The sequence below is a fragment of the Tamandua tetradactyla genome, chromosome 1, assembly GCF_023851605.1.
Source record: "Tamandua tetradactyla isolate mTamTet1 chromosome 1, mTamTet1.pri, whole genome shotgun sequence".
NCBI classification, from domain to species: Eukaryota; Metazoa; Chordata; class Mammalia; order Pilosa; family Myrmecophagidae; genus Tamandua; species Tamandua tetradactyla.
In genome coordinates this window covers 22,556,160-22,576,227 of record NC_135327.1, presented here as the reverse complement: position 1 = coordinate 22,576,227, position 20,068 = coordinate 22,556,160, and the positions used below count along the sequence as shown (strand labels likewise).

Below are 20,068 nucleotides of genomic sequence, written 5' to 3'. Positions count from 1 at the left end.
ATCTGAGCAACAAATGAGGCTCTCTTGGGGGTGACTCTTAGCCTAACGCAATTTTTTTTTTAATCACTGAATTATACACTGTATAAGATGGATTTTATGAACTGTATCTCAACTTAGAAAAAGATGAAGGAAAAAAAGATTTAATGTTACCTTAGTAATATAGAAATCCCTTTATTTTCCCAAATTCTCAGGAAAGTCTTCTGCATATGCGAATGCCTGATGGGAGTGATTCTTTTGGTAAAAATGAAAGAGAAGGGATAAGGACCACATCCAGGCCAAGGTAGGAGCAGGGAGCCCAGGAGCAGGGTGGGAATAGCAATTTGTTTGATTGCAAACAAAAAACATGGACTTTAGCTGGTTTGGACAGTAAAAGAATTTACTGATGTCCTGTCACTTATCTCCTTGGCTCACCTCTGAGGTCACCATAAGTAGATAGCTTCATGCCTCTAAGGCCACAGACACTTGCTCAGTTTGAGCCCAGGGCAGCCCAGAAATGCCACAGATGAAATGTCCCTGGGCAACCCTCAACCAGTAAGGGACAGAAGTGAAGGAATAAATAACCCAGCTCCCCCGTTATTCAGAGGGACAGTCCTGATGCATGATGATGCACCTGGGTCTTCCCAGTTGCCCATCAAGTTAACCTGCTCATTAAGTGCCTCTTGGCATTTCTCTCATCTCCAGTGCTTTTTAGGATCATCTCCTAGAGTAGATGGTGTTTTCCAAAGACGGTCACAACAGTATCCCATAAGCTCTTTCAGAGCTTTTCTACTCCTCCTATGGTGATTTGGAGCTATGTGCATGAGTTAAACACATTCTTAAACTTAATCCATTTCTTTGAGTATGAACCTATTGTAAATGGGATCTTTTTGATAAGGTTACTTCAGTTAAGGTGTGGCCCAACTCAGTCAGAAAGGGTCTTATATAAGCAGAATGAAATTCAGAGAGAAAGCCACAGGAAGCAAGAAGCTAAAGGACAATGGAACCTGGAAGAGATGGGAGAGGCCCCATGTGCACTGCCATGTGACAAAGGAGTCCAGGAGCAAGGATCGCAAGCAGCCAGCCCCAGAACACCAGCTTTGCAAAGAAAGCACCACCTGATGGCACCTTGACTTGGATTATTTTCCAGCCACAAAACTATGAGCTAATAAATTCCCATTGTTTACACCAACTCATTGCATGGTATTTGCTTGAGCAGTCAAGGAAACTAAAACACTTCCCATCAAGAGATGGAGTCTACATCCCCTTCCCTTGAACCTGGGAGAGCTTGTGACATGGCAGAAATGATATTCTCTGACTTTCAACACTAGACTAGAAAAGGTCATGAAGCTTCTGCCAGATTTTCTGGGGACACCTTGCTCCTGGAACCCAGCTGCCATGCTATGAGGACGCCCAGTCCACGTGGAAAGGCCACATGTAAGTGTTCTGGCCACATGCCCTGGTTAAATAGGCATTATCATCCACCAGACATGTTAATGAACACACTTCTAGATGATTCTGGCTCTGGCAGTCAAGTCACCCCAGGTGTTGAGTCAACCCTCTAGCTGATTGCCCAGATATTGTAGAGAAGAGACAAACAGTCCTCCGTGTACCCTGTCTGAATTCTTGACACACATAATATCTGTGAGATAATAAAATGGCTGTATTTTTCCAATAACTATTGAAATGGTTTGTTTTGCAGCAATATAACTAGAACATCTCCCAAATAAACTACCTGCACACCAGTCCTTGTCTCAGGGTCTACTTTTGGAGGAAGCCAAACTAAAACAAAAGGATTTGGGGTAGATCCCAGAATTTCTCCAGTTAACAGCTTCTATTATTACATTAGTTCCAGTAGAAGGCACTTTATCTTAATAACCCCAGAAAGATGCTTAAGCCTGGGGTTCACTGGTTTGGGGATAAATACTGTGCTAATTGACCAGACCTGGTCAGGGTTCAGGTACCGTCTTATGCAGACAGCATCTGCCCCACTGACCACACAGTCCTGAGAGGGGGGAAGAGAAGATCCTTGCAAGAAATCTGGGTTGCCGCTTCCAGGTCTGGCGTGTTCTTCAGGCACCAGGGGCCATGCACTTCACAGGAGGGTAAACCCTACTGAGCCCAGAGGTGAATGCCAACCAAATTAAGCCATTGGGTAATTATACCCCCTTTGATAGGAATTTTTTAGGCATGGACATGTGATAGAATTCTTGCCTAAAAGATGTGAGGAGAAGGCTCCTGGGGGTGGGGGAGAGGGTTAGGAAGAGGCACTCCTTAAAAGAGGCACAAAAGGATGTTCTAAGTTCCAGCTTTGAATGTTGTTGTGTAGTGATGTGATGCCTGGAGCTCCAGTAGCCATCTTGGGATCATGAAGGGCAAACCTAAGGACAAAAGCCAGAACATGGAGGATGGTGGTACAAGAAACTGCAAAGAATCTGAATCTTTGATTACATTGTTGAACTATCTCCCTACCAACTTTAGATGCATCCACCTCCAAACATCTTATTTGAGAAAACAAATCTTAATGTTTGAGCCAGTCTGAGTTGGGCAAAGGCACCTTAACATACAAAATTTCATACCAGAAATGGGGGGGTCTCACTGGACCATTAGTAATGATAAGAGACTCGGGTCAAATCTACATTCTTCCACTCCAGAAACTGTTTCCCTGCCCCTTCTTACTTCCTATAATTCTGAATTGGTTTTAGAAGGGACGGTTCTCTCTTGAAATTCTCTAAGAGCCTGCACCAATAATTCTGGGGCTGAGGTGTGGTTATCAGTTCTACTTCTTGAAACAAATTATGATTTCACTGCTAACAAGGATAATATTCTAGAACTGCAGAAAGGGAAAGGTTAAAGCCAAATTCAAAATGGCTTTAGTATTCTAAGGCTTTGCTAGAGTCTAAGAACTTAATGTGGATGATTTTCAACAGCAAAAATGGTAGGCATCTTATGTTTCTGTATTAGGAAGGGATCTCACATTCACAGAGCTCTTGTGTGCATCCTCCCAATTCACACTCACAACAACATGGAGTGATGGGCAGCATTAACCCATTTTACAGATGGGAGAACTGGGGTTCAGAAGGTGTCACGGTAACTAACTAAAGGCTGTGTGGAGCCCCTTAGGTCACTCACTTACTCACCTGGTGGACCCCATCTCTGGGTTTTCTCTAGCTGACAGGGAGAATATGCATTTCCCCCCTACACATGCAACCATGGTAGCTGGCCCAAATCAGATGTGTCTGTCTTCAGCAGGGCCCCACTATCCCACTTCCCTGTTTTTGCTTGAGCTGCTCCTGCAGCTGGAGTGTCCTTTATATCCATCTTTTATGTGCCAGGTACTTTTGTGTTAATTTTCATTTACTCTTCCTACAAACCCTATGAGGTAGGTATTTTTTATTGTTCCCATTTTACATAGAAGAAACTGAGCCACAGAAAAGCTGACTAATCCTCCCAGGTCACACAGCTGGTAAGTAGTGGAGCCAGGTTTCAAATCCATGCCATCCAGGTGATTCCAGAGCTTACACTCTAAAACTTCAATCCCATTCTAACCTTTCCCTCTCCAGAACCAAGCAAGCCATTTTCCGGTTTGAATGCCCCTCCTCCAGGGACCCTTTCCTTATACATGCCTTTCCTTCGGCACTCTGGAATCTCATTGTAAATTCAGTCATTTTGCTTGGTTACCACATGTAAGCACCTATTTAACCCCTACTCCAGCCACCTTCATATGTCATTACCTCTAAGTTTCTCCACAATCTCCACATACCCATTTTACAGAACAGACGGCTGATGCTCAGAGAGGCTAAGCAACTAGCCCAAGGCACAAAACAAGGGAGTCAGCAGATGTGGTCAGAGATGCTGTCACAGATGCTAATCAGACACCTGAAATTTAAACCAGAAGTTTCTGCCTATATCCGGCCCCATGATCCCAGGGAATACTGGGTGCTGAACCTGGGGCCAAGGAGGTAGGACTTTGAGCAGAAGTTGCAGTGGGGGTCTCTGCAAATAAGTCGCCATGACTATCGTCCAAGGCCTCGATGGTCACATCTGTAAGCTGGGGTGGGTGGTTAAGTGGCCCTGAGCTCTGGACTCTGGTGACCTGACTTTCCTTTCAGCGACCCCCTACCTCAGGCCTACTTCCTGACGCTGCAGTGAGGACCCGATGGACCCTCGGTGCGGAGTTTCAGGGCTGTGCCCAATACTGTCAGCCACGCCTCCATAGGGCACAGGCGACAGCTGCCGGCCGTGGTGGGTGGCGCCCGCTCGAGTCAGGCTGTCTGGATTTGTACCCTGGTCATTCACGAGCTCCCTCACTTAACCTCTGCGTCTCAGTTTTCTCGTCTGTAAAAAGGGAGCAATAATCATAACCACCTTGCGGGGTTGTTGGGAGTTTTTAACAAGTTATTTGCCAAGTGCTTACAACAGTGCCTGGGGCCGCCAGCACCAGAGTCGTATTGTCACGTCCTGGTTAACACCTCCGTGGCTCCGACGGCCGGGACGGCCGCGCACTGCGGGTTTTGCCGACTCATCCTCGGTCAGCAGGTCGCTCCGCCGCCCCCCTCCCCCCTCCCGCCGCGGACCTGAGTCATCCCCGGCGGCGCGTCACCCTCACTCCTTCCGCCCACGACCTGCAAACTCACCCTGAGTCAGCCCGCCCCGGCGCTGCCACTCCCGGGAGGGGAGGAGGGGAGGCGGCGAGGCGCCCCCAGGCGGACGGCGGGAACCCCGCGCCCGGCCCAGCAAGGCCCGGGGAGCCGAGGGCGTGCCGGGTGGGGGGGGCGGCGGGGATGAGGACCGGACCACTGCGGGGTCCGGAAGGAAACGGGCCCCGGCGCCCCCGCCTGCCGCGCGGAATGGTACGGGCCGGCCGGAGTTAAAGCCCGCGAGGGAAGCCGCGCGTCTCGCGGCGGCCGCGGCGCGATGGGGCTGCGCGCGGGAGGAGCGCTGGCCAGGGCCGGCCGGGGTCGGGGGGCGCCCGAGGGGCCTGAGAGGAGCGGCGGCGCGCAGGGTGGCAGCATCCACTCGGGCTGCATCGCCGCGGTGCACAATGTGCCGCTGCGCGTGCTCATCCGGCCGCTGCCGTCGGTGCTGGATCCAGCCAAGGTGCAGAGCCTCGTGGACACGATCCGGGTGAGGCCCGGGGGAGGCCGGGAGGGAGGGCTCCGGTGGGGGAAGGTCGCGCTGGACCGGTCGCGCTGGACTGCGTACGTGGTCGAGCCTCTCTGGGCCTGTTCCTCACCTGAGTAAGGGAGGATTGGACGAGATCATTGAAATAATGATTGCTAACTCTTGCAAAGATAACGCGTGTCATATAGCCCGGGGGGTGTCTGAAGTGCTTTAGCTTCCTCACGCCCACCCTGTGACGTAGATACCACTGTCCCCGTGTTACAGAAGCGGAAATTGAGGCACAGGAGGATTTAGCGTTTTGTCCGAGATCAGACCCTTAGAAAGTGGCAGAGCAAGAATTCACACCCAGGTAGCCTGGCCACCGCCTTTGTGGAGTCATTTCTGGCTGTGACGGTCAGCGGCAGTAGGACTGGGCGTGTCATTTCTGCCGGGAGGGCCTTGCCTAAACCGGAACTGGAGAGCGTTTAGGAAAACCTGGGTGATCCTGGGAGGAACCTTGGGGGCCTCGGGGGAGGGGGAGGCTGTGCCTGTGGGACAGGTTAGACCTGCATGACATCGGGCCTCCCTTCCCCCAGAGTCTTGGAAGGTGACTGAGACCCCAAACCCCACCAGACCCCTCTACAGGCAGCTTGAATGTCTTTCCATCCTAGAATTTGCAAGGGCCCTTGCTTCATTCTGGCCTCTATCTTCCTGACCACCCTTTTTAGGGAACACTGGCCTTACTGTTCTCCCCTTCGTCCGAGGTATTTTTCCTTATATCACTTTAGTGAGCTTGAGATGATAGTATACCTTTATTTGTTTGTGTTTTACTTGTCCATATGCCTCACTATATGTGAACTCCTCAAGGGCAGGGACTTTGTCGTATCTTGTCATTGTTTTCCTCAACACCTAGCAAGTGCCTGGCTATTTTGAGAAAGAGGGAGGGAAGGAGGAAGGAGAGGGGAGAGGAATATGCCAAGCATGCTGTCTCCCACCACAGGGTCTTTGCACAGGCTTTCTTCCTGCCAGGAAAACACTTCTCTCTCTTCTTTATTGTTTCTGATTCTTCCTCATTCTTCCTGTCTTAGTGTCAGTGTCTTCCCTGACCCCCCCATACTGGGTTGGGGGCCTCCTGCAGCCCCCCAGCTACCTGCATGCTCACCAGCATAGCTCTGAACCCTCTGGGATTTGAAAGCCTAAGACACCTGGCCTCCACACCAGACCTTGTCTGCCATGTGAGGGCAGGACCCCAGCTCCTTTGCTCACCATCTTTATTTTCTATACCAGTGTAACAGATTACCACAAGCATAGTGACTTTAAACAACACACATTTATTAAAGTTCTGGAAGTCAGAAGTCCAAAATGGATCTCGCTCAGCTGAAACCAAGGTATTGGTTTCCTTGCATTCCTTTCTGGAAGCTCTTTTCCTTGACCTGCTTGACTTCTAGAGGCCACGAGTATTCCTTGGCTCATGGGCCTCTCCCTCCATCTTCCAAGTCAGCAACAGCAAGGTGAGGCCTTGTCACACCACATCACTCCCACCTCCTCCTCAGCCTCCCTTTTCCACTTTTTTTTTTGGGGGGGGGGGCATGGCCCGGGAATCAAACCTGGGCTTCCCTCATGAAAGGTAAGCATTCCACCACTGAATCACTCACACACCCTCTTCTTCCACTTTTAAGGGCCCTTGTGATTACATTGGGCCCATTCGGATAAAACAGGATGATCTCCCCATCTTAAAATCCTTAAAAAGCCATATCTGCAAAGTCCTTGATCCTGGAAGGTAACATATTCACAGGTTCCAGGGATTAGGACGTGGACATCTTTGAGGGCCCTTTATCCTGCCCACTACCACTGTTGTACCCCCAGCACCCAGCCCAGGGCCTGTGGCAGTGTGAAGGGGCCAGACACCCGGGCTAGACACTGCTCAGACTGCACATGTGCTCAGTGAGCCTCCAGCAGCCCTCTGGCATACTTATTCCCATTTTACAAATGAGAGCAAATGATGCTCAGAGAAGAAAAGTCACTTCCTCAAGGTCCCCCCGCCACTCATGGAGTTGCTGAGATTAAATTCAATTTTCCAGGTTCCAGCACCCTGGCTTATAACTGCTGTGCCTTCCTGCTTAATAAGCACGACTGGAATAAATGAGTCTATCAAAATGGTATAAGAGACAATGGGTGGGCCAGAGGCTGGAGGCCTTTCAGGCCCCTCACACTTAATGCGGCCTCCCTAATGAACTCCACTTTGCACCCATCCATCCCACCCCAGACTTCCCCTGGTCAGAGGAGGACTCTCCACCCCCTACCCCTATCCATTGGTGCTCAGGCTTCTAACGGGAAGTCAACTCAGAGTCTCCTCTTTCTCTCACCCCCACACCAATCCCTTCAAGCCCCACTGGATCTGCCCCTAAACATGTCTGAAACATGTCTACCTTTCCGTCCCCACCATGCCCTCATCCAGGCCAGCAGCTTCTGCTCAGTGCCTGTAGAAGCTTCATCACTGTCCTCCAAGCTTCTGCTCTTGTCCACTCCACAAATCTGTTTTCTCCCATGACAGTTTTTTACAGTTTCCATCATGTCCTTTCACTCTCCCCTGCCTAAAACCCTCCAGGGCCTACCTGCTACTCTTAGAAGCAAAATCTACGTTTCTTATGGTGGTCACAGACATGCACAGTCTGGTTCCTGCTGACCTTTCTGACCTCTTCACCATCCTCTCAACCCTGTGAGTCCAGTCCCGTCTCCTGGCTGTGCCTCCCAGGCAGTGAACTTGTTCTGACCTCAGGCCCTTTGCATTGCTATTTCCCCTGCCTGGAATGCACCACCCTCAGATAATACACAGCATCTGTTATCGAGCGCATCCCATGTGCCAAGCACTGTTCTCTATGCTTCTCGTTTAACCCAGCCCCTCTGTGAGGTGGGTCTATTACATTCATGTCCGTGCTATAGTTGGTGCAACTGTAGGAGGCTAATTGCCCGAGGACACAAAGCAGAACCGAGATGTGAACCCAGGCGTCGGCCTTTTACCCTAAGCTATTGCACCTTCCTGTCCTCCCAAGAGGACTTCTCATCATTAAGAGCTCTGCTCCACAGACACCTCATCCCTGCCATGTGTTACTGTCTTCAAAGCATTTATCATTCTCTTAACATTCACTTCTCCATCCCTTCTGCCCCACTAGACTGTACACCGCATGGCGGCAGGGGCTGTGCCTGCCTTGTTCTGGCTGTACCATATTCTAGAATCCACAGTCTAAAACAGTGCCAGGTATATAGTATGTGTGTGATTTGCTGCCAAATGTTTAACAACCTGGTCTCCAAGGGTTAAAAAATAGACTTGGTGTGTAACATCTGCCGGCTTCTTTGGTGTAAATGCTCTCACTATGGCAGATTTTTCAAGTCACCCAGCTCACAAAAGTCCTGAAAATCTAACAGTTGGCCCTTATCAGGCAGTGTGAACCGGCTCCAGCACCCCATGGTAGAAGCTTGGCACATGTTGACATCTGCTTTGCATGTGCTGTACTCACCCACCCCTTGTCCCCTTCTCCCTAGGACGACCCCGACAGTGTGCCTCCTATCGATGTCCTCTGGATCAAAGGGGCCCAAGGGGGAGACTATTTCTACTCCTTCGGGGGCTGCCACCGCTATGCAGCCTACCAGCAGCTCCAGCGAGAGACCATCCCTGCCAAGCTCGTGCAGTCCACCTTGTCGGACCTGAGGGTGTACCTGGGCGCATCCACCCCTGACTTACAGTAACAGCCTTTTTGGTACCTGCCACAAATCCCAAGAGCCCAGAAGACTCACCTGGCCTCCACCCAGCTGGACCTTCAGCAGGTGTGGCAGGGGTGCATTCTTTTTGCATCTGGGGGAGGTCTGAGTCTTCACTAGCTGCAAGTCCTTGGACTCACTTCTGAACAGGGAAGCCCAGTTCTCATCTCTGAAAATGGGGGTCATTGCCTTGTGCTCAAGGATTAGGAAAATTAAATGAGAAAGGAGATGGGGTTTGGAGAGCCACATGCTGCTGGCTCCAAATTCCCCAGGACAAGGATTCTTCCTCATTTTCATCTTTGTGTACTCAACTTTGTGGAATATATTCAGCTTCAAGTAAAGAAAATCCTAGGTTAGGGTTTTGTTTGTACAGAGAGGTTTGTTTTTTCATATAACATGAAACGTGGAAGTAGATAGCTATTGACATTAGTTCAGAGCTCAGTTAAGTCAAAGCTCATGTTTCTAATCCTTTTGACCTTTCCCTCATTGTGGGTTACTTCATGGTCACAAGATGGCTGCTGCAGTTCCAGGAATCATGCCTGCATTCAAGGAAGGAAGGAGTGGGGGAGGAGGAAGGGCCAAGCCATCTGGTCCTGTCCACTTCTATCAGAAAGTAAAACCTTTCCCAGAAAGCAGGTTTCTTCCTCTCCCCCTGTGCATATTTTCATTTAGGTCTTCTTGGCCCAAACAAATACCATTGCTACCCCTAGCTGTAAAGAAAGCTCAAGACAGCAAGTAACAAAATTGTCATGATTGAGTAGACTAATCAAGTTATATTCCATCTCCTGGGACTGCTGCATGCTGCCTTTTGAAATAAGTTAGAATCCTGTTGGCAAGGCAGAAATAAGGATTCATGTATCAACTAGCCATTGATGTGTAACAAAACATCCCAAAATCTAGCAACTATTTGCCCACAATTTTGTGGGTTGACAATTTTGACTGGTTATCTGGGTAACCTCTTGGGTCACTCAGGGGCTGCAATCAGCTCTCAGCTCAGCTAGAGCTGGATGGTCTAGGAAAGCCTTACTCGCTTGTGTTGCAATTGACAGGCTATTAGCTGGAGTAACTGGGTTCTCCTCTAAAGCAAGCTAATTTGGACTCGTTCGTGTGATAGCCTCACGGTTCCAAGAAAGTAGAAGCTACAAGGCTGCATGAGTCCTAGGCCCAGAACTGCTACAACATCACTTCTGCTAAGTTCTTTTGTTCAGAGCAAATCATAAGACTGGCCTAGATTCACGAGGTAGTGAAAGAGACTACACCTCTTGATGGGAGGAGTGGCAAAGAGTTTGTGGCCATTTTTAATCTATCATAAATAATTTGGGAAAGGTAAATAATAGTGTGCCCCCTCCCCTCCCTCCATTCCTCCCTCCCTCTCTCCCTTTCTCTTACACAGGGCCTGACCCTGCCCATTTGAAGCAGTAAAACAGTGTCCTGGCCCTCAGGGTCTGGGGGAAGAAGTGATGGCGCATGGGGCTAGTTTTCTCTAAGGGCATTTAGAGAGTAGGGGCAGTAGGGGCATCTTTCATTGTCCAACTGCGGTAGTGAGATATTCCAGAGAGGCTTCTGAAAACCAGGATTCCTGAGTGGTGGGAGCTAGAGGAAGGGTCCAGTTTCCCCAGCTCAGGAACCCCCAGTTTCCCCACCTCAGTAGGGGCAACACCTTTCCCACCCATTCCTCATCCCAAGGGAAGATGACTAAGGTGACCAATAGAATTTGAAAGAGATGCAGTCCTAAATGCAATGCGGTATCCTGGGTTGGATCTCAGGACATCAGGGAGAAAATTGGAAATCTGAATAAGGTCTAGATTTTAGTTAATAGCAATGTACCAGTGTCAGTCTCTTGGTTTGGACAAATGGACCACAGTTCTGTAAGATGTTGGCATTTGGAAAGACTGAGTGAAGAGTATAGAGGAACTCTGCATTACCTTTGCAACTTCTTTGTTACAAAACCTAAATCTTTTCTAAACTAAGAAGTTTAATAAAAGGAGGGAAGTGTGCAATTGCTTTAGACCAGTTAGTTCTTCTCAAACTTTAGTAGCTGGAGGGCTTGCTAAACCCTCCATCCCCAGAGGGTCTGATTCAGCAGGCCTAGGGTGGGGGCCAAAATTTTGCATCTTTAACAGGTTCCCAGGTGCTGCTCCTCCTGCCGCTAGTCTGAACCACAAGCTGAGAACCACGAGTTGAGATTATTTCAGTTATTTTCTAGTGTGGGAGCCCCCACCCAGAAAGAAATGGAAAAACTCTTGGGCTGCATCTCAGAAGAGGTACCTGAGACCAGCATCCACCCCATCACTCACTGTGTGACTGGGCAAGCCCCTCCCCTCCCTGGCCTCATTTTTCCAAGCTGTCAAATGGATCGTCTACCCCTAAGGTTTGTGGCAAGGGTCAAGAACATTGATACATGCTTTGCAAACTGGGCCATCACAGGGTCCCACTGTCTCCTGTGAGTAATCCCCTCCTACATCCACTGAGGCTGGGATGCCTTCCTGTGAGGACTTCCCCTTTCCCTGCTTGCAGAAAAGACCCAAGCAAGCATTGTTTGGGGGGGGGGGGGGCGCTGTCGTTATGCTGGGCACCGGGAGGAGGTGCAGAACAGACTTGGAGTGGAAGGGATTGGTTTATCTTAAGGAAAAGGAGCCAGGTTTGAAGGGTGTTGCCTGCTTGCTCTCAGTGGTGTGTCAGAAACTGCATTTCCGTACAACACCAGCAGATGGCACTAGTTTCCCACAGCGGGAGCAGGACTGGGCCTCTAGCCAGCTGAGTGACTGCAGTGGGCAGGGGGGGAGGTTGGAGGTGTCCTGGCCGAAGGAGATCCAATGGCTGCCCAGAGAAGGTGTGGGTTAAGGTGTAGGGGAGAGGGGGACTTGGTTGGGAGTTTCAAGTTCCCCAAGCCTTGTCTCTTGGCTGTCGCTCTGTGACCTTGCATACATCGTGGCTTCTCCAGACCTGACTCCCTGTCCACACTGGGGGGCTGCCGGGCCAGAGAGTCTTAGGGCTGAGCAATGGGGGAAATTCCTCCAAGAAGCTTCCAGGTCCTCCAGGCTGGCTTACAACCACATCTGGGCCCCCGTGATCCCCTGCATGTCTGCTCCTCACACAAACCGTGGTCCCCAGGAAGCACATGGGTCCAGTGAAAGGCGGTGGGGACCATGTGGGCCCCTTGATGCCCTGGAGCCTCCCCCCTTCACCACGGTAGATTTAAAAAAAAATTTTTTTTCTTTACAAGTTAAGTCTGACTATATAATCCTCTTAAAACATTAAAATATTAAAATACTAAATAGTTAAATATTTTAAAATTAAATATCAGAGGCAAGCTGCAGCCCACCTTAAGTCCCAGTCCTGTCTCTCCCCTTTGTCTTCCCTGTTCCCTGGGCAGCTGCCGTCCCAAATTTGGCATAGAGCCTTCCACACCTTTTTCTCTCTTTATTGTTGTGTGTGTGTGTGTAAGACTGTTAATCTTTTTTACATGATTTTGCAGATTGCTTTCCTCCTTTGGCAATGCACCCTAGCCTTCTACTCCCATTAAGCATCTACACTCTTCTCTCCAGTTCTTGTATCTGCTCAAATGTCACCTTCCATGACACATTGTTTAAAACGGCCCCCTGCCAACAGACTATCCCCTTCCCTAGTTCTGGTTTCTCCATTGTGTCTCCTAGGTTCTCTGAAATCATCGTCAGTGTGTGTGTGAGCATCTTGCCACTAGAATGTAAGTTCCTGAGGCAGGAAATTGGTCTGTAGGCCCGGTGCCAGGAGCAGTGCCTGGTACATAGAGGTGGCTCAACAATATTTGTTGAATGAATGAATTCCAAGCCAGTCTAGCTTATTCATTTTCATTGCCACATGGTGTTCTATGATTACGAATGTGGTGACTTTTAAGTCCTGTTAATGAACATTCGGGGCTTTGTGACTGTTTGCTGCTGGGTGTGCCCTAAGCCCTCGTCTGGGTTCTCTCAGCTGCACACTTAGGAGTGGAGCTACCCGGCACTGCCTGTGTTCATTTCAATCTTTAAGATAATGGAAAATTGCTCTACTAAGTGGCTGTACAAGTGCTGTCCCCTCCACCAGAGTTTGGGGACACATTTTCCTTCCCCGCACCCCAACCATTTGTTCTTAACCTTTTTTTGTTCATAAACATGGTTGAGAATTTGAAGAAATCCGTGAGCCCTTTCCCTAGAAAAACACAACTGTTTGGGGTGATTTCTGGGGCTCCCTGGATTTGCTGGCCTCATCCCCCAGGGGACCCTGTATCCCCTGTTTCGAAGTCTGATTGTCCCATTGTTTGTAGGGAAGGCTGGGGGAGTGTGAGTGAATGGATGGGTGGCCACTAGTTTTGTGGGGGTAGAGGAGAGTGTTCAGACTTTATCACAAAGGTCTGCCCGCAGCCAGAAAAATACCTGCCAGGGCCCATCCAGCCCTACCCTGCCTTGGACCAGGGGCACCAGGAGTGAGCTCTGGATGGCCCCTGAACCCAGGTCTGGGCAGCTCCACATGCCCACCCTGGCAAAAGGCAGGCCAAGTCTGGCATTAAGGGCTGATGCCAGGAACAAAGGGGATGCATTTACTTTCTTACATTGGGGCTGCAAGTTATCCATCCTTTCCCCCATACACAGACACACGACCAGGTACCAAGAAAACAGCTGCTGTCAGCTCCCAGCAGTTGGTAGTCTGGTCAGAGCCTCCCACCTCTAGAGCATCCCTTCCGGGGACACACACACTCACTGAACACTTGCTGTGTGCCAGACACTAGGAGGGAGTTTAGTGCTGACCTGGAGTCCTCACCGGGAGGTTGGGGGAGAGGTAGGAGCCCCCAGGTGGGAGGTGATGCAGCTGCAGCAGGGGCCATGGGGATGGAGAAGACCTTAAAGCCCCACCAAGTTCTCCTTTGGGTTTATCTAAAATCCCGAGCTTTCTGTGCTTGCACAAATCCAGTGACAGAGAACTCACGCCTGAGCTTGGCCACTTGCCCACTGTGGCCAAGCCCCTGCTATTGGTTTCTTAGGGCTACTATAACAAGTTACCACATTTGGTGGCATCAAACAACAAATTTATTTGGCTCAAAGTCCAAACTCAAGGTGTCGGTAGGGCCATGCTTCCTCTGGAGACTCTAAAGGAGAGTCAGTACTTTACCTTTTCCAGTTTCTGGTGGCTGCTGGCATATCTTGAGCTGAACCATGTCACTCCAAGCTCTGCCTCTGACCACATCACCTAGTCCTCTCCTGGGTCAGATCTCCCCTCGGCCTCCTGCTTATGATACATGTGAATGCATTTGGGGCCCACGCAAATAACCCAGGATAATCTCCCCATCTCAAAATTCGTAACTTAATCAGGCCTGCCTAAGTCCCTTTTTGTCCTATAAAGTAGCATTCATAGGTTCTAGGATAAGACACAGCTATCAGCCTTTATTCAGCATGCCTTGCCCTTCACCTCACTAATTTTCAGTTTCCCATCTCCAGATAAGTTTCTTGTTCTTTTAGCCGCCTGCCATGTGGCACACGTGTGCTGCTCAATTTTCATTTCTCATTCGCCTTTGGTCTTCCCCAGCTCCAGCTGGAAGCTCTGTGATCTCAGGAATCATGTGGGTCTCCGCTAAGGGACTGGCATGTCCGAATTCTGTAGGGTGGGCTGCAAGTTGGAAACTCCAATGAAAATGAATTTCTCCTGAATTCCCCAGGAGACACTTGACTGCCTGCGATAGGGCAGAAATTCTTCTTTCTGACTTCTGAAATGCTCAGTTCTGGCTTTTAAGACTGCCAACTGAATGGATGAAGAGACTCTCCTCATCATTGAGGACAATCTCCTTTGTTGATTGTAGATGTAATCAGCCATAGATGCAATCAACTGACTGTAGATGCAAATCCATCTATGAAATACCTTCCCAGTGACAATCAGTCCACTGCCTGCTTGAAGGAACAAGGGTGTCCTTTGCAGGTACAAGAGAGTAATGGACATTGTGGGACACTTGGTATCCCCTGGGGAGGCCTTTGCAGATCAGGCCAGAAGAGTCTCAAAGTGTACTGAGCACCTACTATGACCCAGGCACTGTGGCCCCAATTGATGTAAATCCTATCATTTAATCCCCACAACCACACTATGAACTGTTGACAGTTACTCTCCCTATTTTCCAGACGAGAAAGTTGAGGTTCAAAGAGCAGTGATTTGGGCACGGTCCCAGAGAAGGAAGCAGAAGTTGGAGAAATTGGCTGGACCCAGTCTCCTCTGGGAAAGGAACTGCAGTTGAAGGCAAAACTCGGTATAGGGAGACGTGGAGCTGCGGTTGGGGGCCTGTATCTCTTGACTCCTGGGCTCAGGCACCGGATGTTACAAACCGCATTTGCTTCCACGTTCAGATCCAGCCTTCCAGGGTTCGAATTCCCTGCTCCAGCACTTCCTCAGACTGGGGCGAAAGAGAGTGCTGTTATGGAAAAGCTATCATCACTTCCACACTTCGTACTCACAGTAGCACGGAGGAGCAGACAGGGCTGACGTTATCTTGGCCTTTGGACCGACGGGTAAACTGAGGCTGGAAGCGGTGCAGAGACTGTCCGCAGAGCCCGCAGTGAGCGAAGGCGGATTAATCCGCCCACGCGCACTACCCGGCCGGCCCATCCTCCTGCCCTCCCCGGCGGCCCCTTCCCCCCGCCTGACCCCGGGCTCTGCCTGACAGATGACCTCAGCTGCCGCCAATCCATTGGTTCCAGCTCCCGGGGGCAGCACAGAACAAAGCGCGCTTTGTGGCGGGGGCCGTCCCCTCGCCCGGCGCGTCCGCCGCCAGGATCCCCTCCGGAACTCGGAGCGACGCCCCCCGTCCGACAGCCGTGTAATGTCTTCCAGGCCGCGTGGCTCCTTACAGAGCCACACTCGCTTCCCTCTGCGGGGCTCCCCAGGCCTCCCAGGGCCCCCGCTTGGTCCCCCAGGCTGCGGCAGGATTGGGGAGCCCCCCAGCGGAAGGCTCTGCTGGCCGCCAGCCTGTCCAGCGGAGGGAGCGAAAGGATAGGAGAAATCGCGCTGCTGGCCCAGGCTGCGGTGCCCGGCAGGTGCTGGCACCTGATAGCACGTCAGGCCACCATTGGCCGTGGAGAATACTAGTATTATGTTGTCACTATTATTGTTGTTATTGCTGTTACAATTATTATTTTATGGCCGTGAGGGGGAGTCATTTTAGATTCAGACAGATCTGGGTTTGCATCTTGGCTTTGCAGGGTGAGACCTTGGTAAGTACGTTCACCTATCAGAGCAACAGTAAATACTAGCTAATATTTCCTGAGCACTCACTATGTACCAGGCACTGCTAAGTGTTTGCAGACTTTGGCTCCTTTACTTAATCTCACAACAGCCTGGCAGTGGGGAAGTGTTATGCCTTATTGGGCAGAGAAGGACCCTGAGGTCTCAGCCATGTGGCCTGGACAGCGTGTTCACTTCTCTGAGCCTCAGTTTTTTTGTCTCTAAAATGGGGACAAGCAGACTAACTCCCCAAGAGCCATTCACTCCATTCTTGCCTCTTTCCAGATGAGGAAACTGAGGCTAGGAGCAGGTCCCTGGCTTGCCCAGGGACACCCAGCCTCCAGCACGGCTGCCCCCAGGAAGCGCTGCCTTTTGAGGACTCCCCATAGGTGGTGCAACTTATTTGGCCACAGCTTCCCTCTGCAGAAGGAGAGGGAGGAGCAGGAGAAGGGTCTGTCCTGCGCCAGGACAGGGTTGGAGGAGCCAGCACTGGAGTGAAGCCATGCCCAGAGAGGGATCTAGGGCCCATGAGGGGGCTGGGCGGAGCTGAGAGTGACTCCTGCCCCTCACACACCTCCCTGGGTGGCTCGTGTGGACTGAGCACCTACTGTATACCAGGCCCCAGGGCTGTCAGAGTGCAGAGTACAAACAGATAGAGTCCCCTGTCTTCTTGAAGTTCACTCCAAGAAACAAGCAGTGAAGACACTATAAAACGTGTATCAAATATAAGGTGCAAATCTGGTAGTGATAAATGCTATGAGAAAAAAGTAGAGGAAGAAGAAAGAATGAAACAGGAAAATACTAGTTTGGCTAAAGTAGTCAGGCTTCTTTAAGGAGGGAGCATAGGCCTGGGTGCAGAGAGGGAGGAAGCCCAGTAGATGTCACAGGGAAGAGTGTTCCAGGCAGAGGGAACAGGCAATGCAAAACCCAGAGGTGAGAGCCTTCTTGGAGAGTTCAAGGAACAGTAAGGAGGCCAGTGTAGTTGGGCCAGCCCAGATGGGACAGGGACTGGAGACGTGAAGAGGTGAGCAGGGCCTGCGTGGGAGAGAGGGGCCTCATAGGAGGTGAAGACTGCCTTTTCCTCTGAGTGAGCTGGGAGCCCTGCAAGGCTTTGCACAGAGGAGGGGCATGGTCTGGCTCTGGCTGCTGAGTGGAGCAGGGACAAGAAGGAGCTGCCGCTGCCCTTGAGGCCCCAAATGATAGAGGATTGAACCAGGATAGAAGTAACCAGAATCCAGATGTGATCTGAAGATGGATCCCCAGGATTTGCTGGTGGATGGGACTGGATTGGGGAATGTGAGTGAGCGAGAAGACCTCGATGACCCCCAGCCTTTTCCATCAGCCCTTTCCGGAACCTTTGCTGCTGGCCAGCATGTGAACAGAGTCCTCGTGTCCCCAAGATGAATCCCACTGCACCCGGGGGGACTCAGCTGAGTGTAGGACACACAGTAGGGCCTCCAGTTCCCCGAGAGCACAATGAGGAGGTGAGGTTAGAAAAGTGTTTCTTAAATTTCCATCAAGTGCCACTTTCATGATTTGGGTCACTTGGGACAGGAGGGCTTGGCAGCACCTTCAGGGACCAATTCTTTTGAATCTTTAAATCTATTTGCTTTTGTTTTACTGAAATAAAAGAATTTTAAAAGAAACGAGATAGCCAAGCTAAATGGAAAATGGGTATCATGCTATGTAAACTAAATGTAGCTGTAAACATATAAATCATGTAAACACAACAGGGTTACTAAATTACTCCAGGTCTGGCTGAGGCTGTTCTCTCTCTCTGCTAACAAGTGTTAGAGAGACGGATCCCATCAATCTGGGGACTCTCTCCTTGCAGGAATCAGGACTGGAAGAAATTGGAAAAGGAATAATTGTCTTGCTTTGGGTCCTCATTCTTTTTCATTTTATTTAACAAATGGAAAGCACTTATGATGTACCAGGTCCTGCTTTAAGTGCTTCCCAAATATAAGGTCACTTAATTGTTGTAACAACCCCATGAATGCTATCATCATTTCCACTTTGCAGATGAGGAAACTGAGGCCTGGACAGGTGAAGTCCCTTTGTCTACAGTCACACAGCAAGGATGAGGCAGAGTCAGGACTCAAACCCAGGCAGGTCCTCTCAAGAGGCCACTCACTCGACTGCCAAGCTATCAGAACTAGAAGAGCCTTCCATTAATTTTAATTCAGTACGTGTTTATTGAGTGCCTACTAAAGTGTAAGTCATATCATGTCACTCCTTGCTTAAAAGTGTTTGAGGATTGAATTTAGGAAACAATTCCCAGCTGCTCACATTAATACCCTAAATGACCTGCTGTCCCTCAGCCCATCCCAATGCAGCCACCTCACACTTGGCTATCACTTTCTGACCACAGAACCTTTGCACTTGCTGTTTCCTTGTCTGGAATGCCATTTCCCTGATTCTTCCAGCCCCTTCTCATCTTTCAGTTTCCAGCTCAAATGTCACCTCCTCAGAGAAGTTTGCCCCGATTCCCCATCTCCCCAAATGGTCTCTCCAATATTCTCAAGTTGTTCTCTCCCTCATTGATTTTGTTTACTTGTCCAAGCATGTGTTCTTTATCCCACTGCCTTACCAGGATGAAAGCTCTGTGTAAGCAAGGCTTGGAGGGCAGAACAGCTAAGCATCTGGCTTGAAAGGCCTGGAGAAGAACAGACTGGGGAGGCCATTTGGACTGAACCCAGGTAGGGGAGCAGAATTGTCTGTGGGTCAGGGGATCTTCAGGAAGACCAACTTATTATGAGGAAAGGTCCTTTCATACAGCCCTAGTGTTCAGATAATGGAAAGGGCTTCCTCACTAGGTAATGAGCCCTCCACCACAGGAGCTATGCAAGTTGAGACAGGACAATCAGTGATCAGGACTGCGGGATATATTGGGGCTGAACAGAATGAATTCATGCCATAGATGGCACAGGTATTCATTCACTTGTTCGTTTACCTGTTCATTCATTCTCCCTCCCATCTATTCATTTATTTATTGGCTCCATGTTTCCCAAACTTCACTGGGTGGTGGACAACCTTCGTGACTTTGGCCGCACCCACCTGGCATCTGCACTATTATTTACTTAATATTCTCAATGAAAGGCTAACAAATTTAAATTAAAGTTCATGTATTTTATGGCGGGGGTCACATTTCATTCTTTTACCATAAATGCATGTGTATATATGTATTTTTTTGGCATGGGCAGGCACCGGGAATGGAACCCGGGTCTCTGGCATGGCCGGCGAGAACTCTGCCTGCTGAGCCACCGTGGCCCGCCCAAATGCATGCATTTTTTTTTTATTTATTAATTAAAAAAAAATTTCACAACACACGAACTAAAACATAAACATACGATCATTCCATTCTACATATATAATCAATAATTCACAGTATCGCCACATAGTTGCATATTCATCATTTCTTAGAATACTGTATGCATTTTTAAATCAACTTTATTGAGGTATAATTTACGTACAGTAAAATGCACCCATTTTAAGTACATAATGCAATGCATTTTGACAAATATGTACACCTGCATACAACCATCATAATCAAGATATGAAACAATTCCATCTCCCCCAAATGTGTCCACATGTCCCTTTGCGGTCAAGCCCCTATTGCCACCGTGGTCCCAAGCCAGCACTTTATCAGAAAGGGCCAAACACTTACAGTTTGTATTCCCACCAGCAATAGCCAAACAAATGAAATATCCGAATCCCTTACCACAAATAAGAGGTAACTGACCAAAATGAATAAAATGGAAACAAAATAATATTCTCAGATTCTAGCTGGATATTGTTGCCTGCTGAAGCTCTTGAGCTTGAGACCAATTCTCTTCAGGTTAAAAAAAAAGAGATCTGCTGGTTTTAGAAAGTATTACTGACATCCTTAGAGACTTTCCCCTTGGCCTATGAGAAGAACTGGAAGATACTGCCAAAAGAATGACTTTTTCACTGGATTTACTGTTATTTAATACCATGTTGCTGTTTATCCCACATCATCTCTTGTCCA

At 49.4% G+C, this 20,068-nt stretch overlaps 1 protein-coding gene across 2 annotated transcripts; it reads left to right on the top strand.

The window, feature by feature from the left end:
* Positions 1 to 4,885: 4,885 nt before the first annotated feature.
* Positions 4,886 to 19,194, top strand: SRXN1 (sulfiredoxin 1). Of its 2 annotated transcripts, XR_013156258.1 has the most exons (3): positions 4,886 to 5,103; positions 8,623 to 8,904; positions 14,964 to 19,194. XR_013156258.1 is itself a non-coding variant. In XM_077112065.1 (2 exons), exons 1-2 carry the CDS (start codon positions 4,894 to 4,896, stop codon positions 8,824 to 8,826), a joined length of 414 nt encoding a protein of 137 aa, XP_076968180.1. In that variant the 5' UTR covers positions 4,886 to 4,893; the 3' UTR covers positions 8,827 to 9,208. The 2 variants fall into 2 exon arrangements, 1 of the variants encoding a protein (XP_076968180.1); XM_077112065.1 differs by lacking the exon at positions 14,964 to 19,194 and having other exon boundaries at positions 8,623 to 9,208.
* Positions 19,195 to 20,068: the final 874 nt, after the last annotated feature.